General features: G+C 45.7%; 1 protein-coding gene across 3 annotated transcripts in view; it reads left to right on the top strand.

The window, feature by feature from the left end:
• Positions 1 to 3,520: 3,520 nt before the first annotated feature.
• Positions 3,521 to 8,103, top strand: part of POLA1 (DNA polymerase alpha 1, catalytic subunit) — a 335,037-nt gene continuing 330,454 nt past the window's right edge. For 2 of the 3 annotated variants that reach the window (XM_075854008.1, XM_075854007.1), the window contains exon 1: positions 3,522 to 3,722. In XM_075854008.1, coding sequence (XP_075710123.1) covers positions 3,686 to 3,722 — 37 coding nt within the window. In that variant the 5' untranslated portion in view covers positions 3,522 to 3,685. Of the gene's footprint in view, positions 3,723 to 8,103 lie in introns of all 3 variants that reach the window. The other variant, XM_075854009.1, reaches the window with a different exon arrangement.

Below are 8,103 nucleotides of genomic sequence, written 5' to 3'. Positions count from 1 at the left end.
TGGGATTCGCCAATTTTTACAGACAGTTCATCCCAAACTTCTCTTCACTGACATCTCCTATCTCTAACCTCACCAAGAAGGGCATGAACGCCAAGGTGTGGACTCCTGAGGCAGAGTCCGCATTCAATACCGTGAAGAGTGCCTTCACGTCAGCCTCTATCCTCCATGATCCAGACGTTTCCCTACAGTTCTCGTTGGAGGTGGACGCCTCCTCTGTCGGTGCTGGTGCACTCCTGTTCCAAAGAGGTTCCAAAGGCAAGTCTAGGGTATGTGGATATTTCTCTAAGCTTTTCTCTTCATCAGAGCGCAACTACTCGATTGGGGATCGGGAGTTACTGGCCGTCAAATTGGCCCTGGAGAAGTGGAGACATCTACTAGAGGGCGCAGCTCACCCCATCCTAATTTTTACGGACCACAAGAACCTCACCTACCTCCAGACAGCCCAATGGCTGAATCCTCGTCAGGCCAGGTGGTCACTGTTCCAGGTTTCAGTTTGAGCTCCATTATCGTCCGGCTGACAAGAATGTGAGGGCCGATGCCTTGTCCAGGTCTTTTGAAACAGAAGACACCATTGAGATGCCCCAGAACATTATTGACCCATCCTGTATTGTCTCAGTCAATCCACTGCAAGTTGGGGACATCCCTACTGGGAGGACTTTTGTGCGCATGGGTTGCCGAAGGAGAGTCCTCTGCTGGGGACACGCCTCTAGACTGGCAGGTCACGCGGGGATCCGTAAGACCCGGGATTTGATTGCCCGTCATTTCTTGTGGCCCACGCTGCCCAAAGATGTTATGGACTTTGTTTCCTTCTGCTCTGTGTGTGCAGCTAACTAGGTCGCTCACTCCAGACCCGCTGGTCTGCTCCAGCCATTGCCTGTGCCCGATGCTCCCTGGCAGCATATAGATATGGACTTTGTTACTGACCTGCCTCCCTCTGCTGGATGCAGTACTATCTGTGTGGTGGTGGATTGATTTTCGAAAATGGTCCACTTCGTTCCGCTCCACAACTGGCCAAGCTGTTTATCCAACACATCTTCCGCCTGCACGGCAGTTCACCTCGAGGTTCTGGAGATCCCGCTGCGGACTTCTAGGTGTGAAGTTGGACTTTTCCTCGGCCTACCATCCTCAGTCCAATGGACAGGTCAAGAGGGTCAATCAAATCTGGGAGAACTACCTGCGTCACTTCGTCTCTAGGCAGCATGATGACTGGGTGCAGTTGCTTCCGTGGGCTGAATTCTCCTACAACAATCATGCCAGCGAGTCCACAAGGAACACTCCGTTCTTCATAGTCCTTGGCCAACACCCACAAATACCTCTCCTGGTTCCTGATTCATCCAAGGTACCAGCTGCTGACGTGGCCTTTAGGGACTTTCTACAGATTTGGTGGCAGACTCGATCCTCCATCCTGCTGGCAGTTGACCGTATGAAATGGAGGACGGACACAAGGAGAAGAGAACCGCCTCAGTTTCTTCCTGGCACAAAGGTCTGGCTGTCCTGCAGGAACATTCGACTAAGGGTGCCGTCATGCAAGTTTTCTCCCAGGTTCCTCGAACCATTCGAGATCCTACAACAGATCAACCCTGTCGCCTATAAGCTTCGGCTGCCTCCTACCCTCAAGATCCCCAACTCCTTCCATGTAGTCCTCCTAATGCCAGTGGTCCTGAACCGCTACACCAAGACTCCTAGCCCTGTGGTTGTCGCCAGCGGCCCTTCAGACACCTTTGAGGTTCAAGAGATCCTAGACTCCAAAAGAGTGACAGGAAAGACCTTTTATTTGGTGGATTGTAGGGGATTTGGTCCTGAAGAGAGGTCTTGGGAGCCAGAGGAGAGTCTCAATGCTCCTGCTCTTCTGAAAAAGTTTCTCTTTCGCTCTGGTCCCAAGAAGGGGGGACGTAAGTGGGGGGATACTGTAATGTCCGTGGCTGCGGGCTGTCAGTTCCGTTCTCCCTCTGATAGCTGCAGCCACGACTCGGCAATCACTGGCCCCAGCCTCCTCTTCAGGAGAAGCCAGCGCTCGCGTCTACTCACAACATCCGGATCCCGTAGGGTGCGCGCGCACGCTCGTGCCTGCTCTTAAAGGGGCACCAGACCTCGTTCATGAACCTTGACCCGTGAGTACTCTGGACTATAAGAGGGGTCCAGCCCCCTAGTTCTATGCCTGAGCTTTGTTGTGTATTCCTAGTCTGTCTTGCATATGGCCCCCTAGTGTTTCCTGCTCCCAGTGTTCCTGTTTCCTATACTTGTATCCTGGTCTAGTGCCGTGCTGTGCTGTATTCCATGCCTGACCTGCTTTTCCACGCCTGACGTTCACCTGCTGCCAAGTTCCTGCCTTGCTACTGTCCGGGCTGCCACAGGTACCCTATACGAACTATAGACTTTGACCTGCGTCCTGTTGGCCAGGTGCCTTACCGCCAAGACGGTACGGCCCAGTGGGTCCACGAACCCTACGTGACAGGAGTTAGGTGAATATGTATATTATTATTTTTTATCAGGCACTATTGGGGGCAGCTGTAGGGGCTTTATACAGCATGGGGGCAGCTATGGGGGACTTTATACTGTGTGGGGTGCAGTTATGGGGGCATTATACTGTTAGGGCAGCTATAAGGGTATTATACTGCGTGGAAGTCAGTTATGGGGTCATTATACTGTGGGGAGGACAGTTATGGGGGCATTAAAGTGTTGTAGCAGCTATGGGGGGCATTATACTCTGTGGGGGCAGCTATGGGGGCATTCTGTGTGGAGGGCAACTATAGAGGCATTATACTGTGTGGAGGCAGTTATAGAGGCATTATAATGTGTGGGGGTTAGCTATGGGGCATTATACTGTGTGGGGAGCACTATGGGGGCAATATACTGTGTGGGGGCAGTGTCAGGGGTATATTATATACAGTAGTATACAGCAGGCTCAGGGGATAAATATTAATTCAATTGCGCAGCATGCAAATATGGGCAGAGCATGCAAAAGAGGGTGCGGCCTAAATAATCAATCAATAATCGTAATGGAGGTTACATGTTCAATTAATCGTGATTTTGATTTAGATAATTGCCCAGCCCTAGTGGTGGTCGCCCAATACATAGTCGTGCGGAGTTCACCACACAGAGCGGCTCTTTACAAAAGACTTCACTCTGTGACAGAACGTTCATAGATAAATGGCAAATTCGCTGAAGACATTTCTGTGACTGACACATCTGTTCCATATATATGAATAGTATTGTTCCTGCAGCACGTGCATGGATTTCTGCAAGTTCTATTTATGAATGGAACAGTCAAAAAAATTATGCAACGAATCTGCTGCTGAGAAAATCAATGCCATGTACATAAAAGTGGAAAACTCATTCAAGAGCGACACAACACTGTTATGCTCTAATGTAAAAACATTCTACCAACACAATAATACGTCATCTGTTTCTGTCCTACACACACCTCCGCTCCTGAATTGTGAGATGTGCGCATGCGTGATTAAGGGTCTAGCTCAATGAGAACGCGCCCACTTCGACGCGGGAGTGAGTGCGCGCGCACATTATGAGAACACTGTGGAGCACTGCTGTGTTGTGATTGGCGCGCTCGTTTTCCTGCTTTCTCCCGATTGGTCGTTCAAGTCGCGCCAGTTCGATTGCAGAGTTCTGTTTGTCCGGGTTTTGGCGCCAGGACTGTTCCTCCCGTCATTAGCGCAGTACAACAAGCATGGCCCCTATATCCAGCGGAGACAGCCAGCAGCACGGTAACGGGGGAGCAGGAGGGAACACATGATTATATAGTGGTGTAATAAACGGGTGCTGCGGCCGAGTGAGCAAAGCTATACCCGGTGTATGGGAAGCTTGTTGCAGTTTTTGTGGCTGTCTTCCCCCCCCAACGGCTATGGATTTGTGTACAGCACCTAGAGAATATGTCACTGTGATTCTGGTGTAACTTCTGTATGTGTCAGGGGGTCACTATGTCCATGCCCGGCCCACAAGTCACATGGACCCTGTTGCATGATGGTCGTATCTTACAAGAACGCATTATTAGATTGTCCCATTGCAGGAGAGTTACTAGATCTCCCACAGACTCATGAGCGGAGGATCCGCCAACCCTGTTCCCAGGATGGATTTGGGTCCGAGCGGTTTTACCATCATATATTAATATACCCTAAATGTTTGTTGCGAACTCAGTTAGGGATTTTAAAAAGAACCTATCCGCTGTTTTAGTAAATATCTTCAATTGTTGTAAAATAATTCTGGAGCATCAATTTATACAACTCTGCGTTGTTCCTCTGTTATCCCTACTGGACGTATATTAACTCCTTTGTACGTAATGTCCATCTTCGAGGTGCTTTCCCGCAAATGGGTATACGGTTACGTCTATTGGATGGTAACTCCTATGCCCGTGTCATCGGTAGCAGGTGCCGGCTGTAATATACGTCCGGTGTCACGCTGCAATGGATGAGATTGGAATGACCCGTTTCCAGCCGTTTAACTCCTGAAATTCTGCAGTCAATAGCGACCATGGCGTCAGGTGGTTGGACAGAGGAATGGGGCTCTCTGTACAAGGTGACGTCCCCTAGTAGGACTAAGAAAATCAAGTTTTATAAAGTTAATAAAGTGTTTACCTATAAAAAAAAAAAAATCTGTACTTTATATATACCCCAAAAATATTATTTTTCCCACGTAAAACAAGCGGCTGCATTGAAAGAAAAATAAAGATTAGATTTTGGGATGTAGCGACATTATTTTTTTTAATGAAATGTGCTTTTATTGTGCAAAAGTAGTAAAGCATAAAAAACCCTATACATATTTGTTACTACTATGATTGTACCGACCCACAAAATAAAGGTAACGTAGTGTTTTTTTCCGCACGGTTTACGGCACAAAATTTAGAATGCAGTACAATGGAAAAATTATTGTTTTTGTTTCTGCCCCCCCCCCACCGCCCGAAAGTTAACAAAAGGTAATCAATAAGTCATATGTACTCCAAAATAGTGGCGTTGAATAATATAACTCATCCTCTAAGCAGGAGCTGTAACTTAAAGCTCCTGATCCTAGAGAAGCCTCCTGAATACAGCTGGGGTCGGAAAACATTCGGACCCCAGCTGTTTAACAGTTTGATTGCCGCAGTCCCTGGCATGATCAAAGGGAATTCCCCTCTTTGGTCGCATCACCGGGATTCCAGTGATGCGATCAAACACAGAGGTAATCCCTCTGCAGTCAGCCCTGGGGACCTACAAAGGACCCCAGGGCTGTCTGTTCCGTTTGCCTGTTGTTAGGACACGCTATGTGCTGCCCGATCAGCAGGAGTATGCTAATACAGGAGTATGCTAATACATTCTAAGTAAAAAATAAAGTTATCCCTTAATGGGATAAAAAAAAAAAAAAGTCCCATGAAAAGTCATTATTTTGCATAAAATACATTTTATTGCCCCTACACTAAATAAAAACAAAAAACCTACACATATTAGGTATCTACACGACCGTAATAACCTGAAGAATTAACCTAACGGGTTATTTAGCATGAAACGTGAACGGGATAAAAAATAAACAAGAAAAATAATGCCAAGGATCACTATTTCTCTCGCATAAAACAAGGCCTCATGCAGCCACGTCAATGAAAAAATAAAAAAAGTTATGGCTGCTGAAAGGCAGAGAGGCAAAAACAGAACAATTTAGCTGGTCATTAAGGTTTTTTTCTCGCCCGGTCATTAAGGGGTTAATAAGATGTCGTATATCTGCACTGCTTCTGCTGTCCCTGTGAAAAGGACGTACAGTGCTGGAGGAGGAGAGCCCTGTCAGTCAACCGTTATTATTGATGGTCTGTGGAAGCGGCAAACCGCGCCCTATACTCTGGTTTGTGGGTGCTCTGTCCTAACTGGTCATTAAAGAGGCTCTGTCACCACATTATAAGTGGCCTATCTCCTACATAAGGAGATCAGCGCTATAATGTAGGTGACAGCAGTGCTTTTTATTTAGAAAAACTATTTTTACAACGTTGGGAGCGATTTTAGCTTTATGCTGATTAGTTTCTTAATGCCCAAGTGGGCGTGTTTTTACTTTAGACCAAGTGGGCGTTGTACAGAGGAGTGTATGACGCTGACCAATCAGCATCATGCACTTCTCTCCATTCATTTAGACAGCGCATAGTGACACTGCGTTGTTCACTATGTGCTGTCTTATACTGACATATTTATGTTACTGAAGTGTTTAGACAGTGACTAGACATTCCTTCCAGCCAGGACGGGATGTCTATTCACAATCCCTGCACTACGGTAACGTTTGTTTGGTATTTACAGCAGAGCAAGCGTAATCTCGCGAGATCTCGCTGTAAATGTCCATATATTTTGGATTTCAGGCAACTTTACAGCTGATCTAATCCGTTTCGAGGGAACATAGTCGCTGATCGGCGCTCGTTACTCCGATTCCTCGTCCCCATACATTATTATGTCGGCAGTGCATCTCCCTATTTACACAGGGAGATGAGCTGCCGACTGATAATATTTTCAGTATTTAACCGCTTCCCGACCGCCCACTGTATATTCACGTCGGCATTTGCTGGGCTCTGTGCAGTGCCGACGTGAATTCACGGTGGGTGTTAAAAGCGCGATCCGGGTGTCTCAGAGTAGCGCTGACACCCGGATCGCGCTGTTATCACCTACCTCTGTTCCCCGAGATATGATCGGGACCTGATTAGTTCAGGTCCCGGTCATGTGATCGCAGGGAAAGTGTGTTGTAGCAACGAACTGGAAAGTTTGTTGCTATAACAAACTGGAAAGTTTGTTGCTACAACAAACTTTCCCGGGGACCGATTGCTGGTGCTGCAGTCGGTTACAAGGCAGAACCGGGGGCCATATAACGGCCCCCGGGTCTGCCATGCACAGCAGCCTATGAGAACCAGCCGGATGCTGGTTCTCATAAGCTTCCTGTCAGTGTGACTCTCAGCGTCACACTGACAGTTTATAATACGTTACACTACCTAGGTAGTGCAATGTATTATAGCAGCGATCAGTGCTGCCAGGCTTCAAGTAAAATAAGTAAAAATTAAAAAATAAAGTCATAAAAAAGTTTTATAAAAGTGTAAAAACAAGTTATAAAAGTTACAAAAAAAAATAATGCTTTTTTTTCTATAATAAGTCTTTTATTATAGGAAAAAAATGAAAATGTTAAAAAAAAGTACACATATTTGGTATCACCGCGTTCGTAACGACCCAAACTATAAAACTATAATATTATTTTTCTCGCACGGTGAACACCGCAAAAAAAATAATTAAAAAACAATGTCAGAATCACTTTTTTTGGTCATCAACCCTCCCAAAATATAGAATAAAAAGTGATCAAAAAGTCGCATGTACCCCAAAATAGTACCAATAAAAACTACAACCCGTCCCGCAAAAAACAAGCCCTTACACCGCTTTTTTGACGGAAAAATATAAAATTATGGCTCTCAGAATATGGTGACACAGAAAATAAATAATTTGATCAAAGTGATTTTATTGCGCAATCGCCACAAAACATAAAAAACTATATACATATGGTATCGCCGTAATCGTACCGACCCGCAGAATAAAGTAAAATGTCATTTATACCGCACGGTGAATACTGTAAAAAAAAAAAAAATACAAAAAACATTGTCAGAATTTGTTTCTTTGTCACTTTGCTTCCAAAAAAATCTAATAAAAAGTGATTAAAAAAAATCACATGTACCCTAAAATGCTACCAATGAAAAGTACAGATTGTCCCGCAACAAATAAGCCCTCACACGGCTCCGTTGGAGAAAAAATAAAAAAGTTCTGGCTCTCAGAATATGGCGATGCAAAATGTGCAGAGTGTTCCAAAAGCTGATAGGATCAGGCGCCATTTATCAGTGTGACACCGGCCACATATCTGCAAATTATTATTTATGTACCCCATTATTATACTCTCTTATTATGCCTTGATGTACCCCGCACAGCTTACATATACCCCCACATCATAAACTGAAATACCAGCAAAACCCCAAACAGAACAGTTACCGAGCAAAATCTGCGCTCCAAAAGCCAAATGGTGTTCCCTCCCTTCTGAGCCCCACAGCGTGCCCAAACACCAGCTTACGTCCACATATATGATATTTTATATCCGGGAGAACCCGCTCAACAT

This window comes from Rhinoderma darwinii, chromosome 2, assembly GCF_050947455.1.
Source record: "Rhinoderma darwinii isolate aRhiDar2 chromosome 2, aRhiDar2.hap1, whole genome shotgun sequence".
Lineage (NCBI taxonomy): Eukaryota > Metazoa > Chordata > Amphibia > Anura > Rhinodermatidae > Rhinoderma > Rhinoderma darwinii.
Note: the sequence above shows the minus strand (reverse complement) of the source record. Positions and strands in the feature narration are given on the sequence as shown.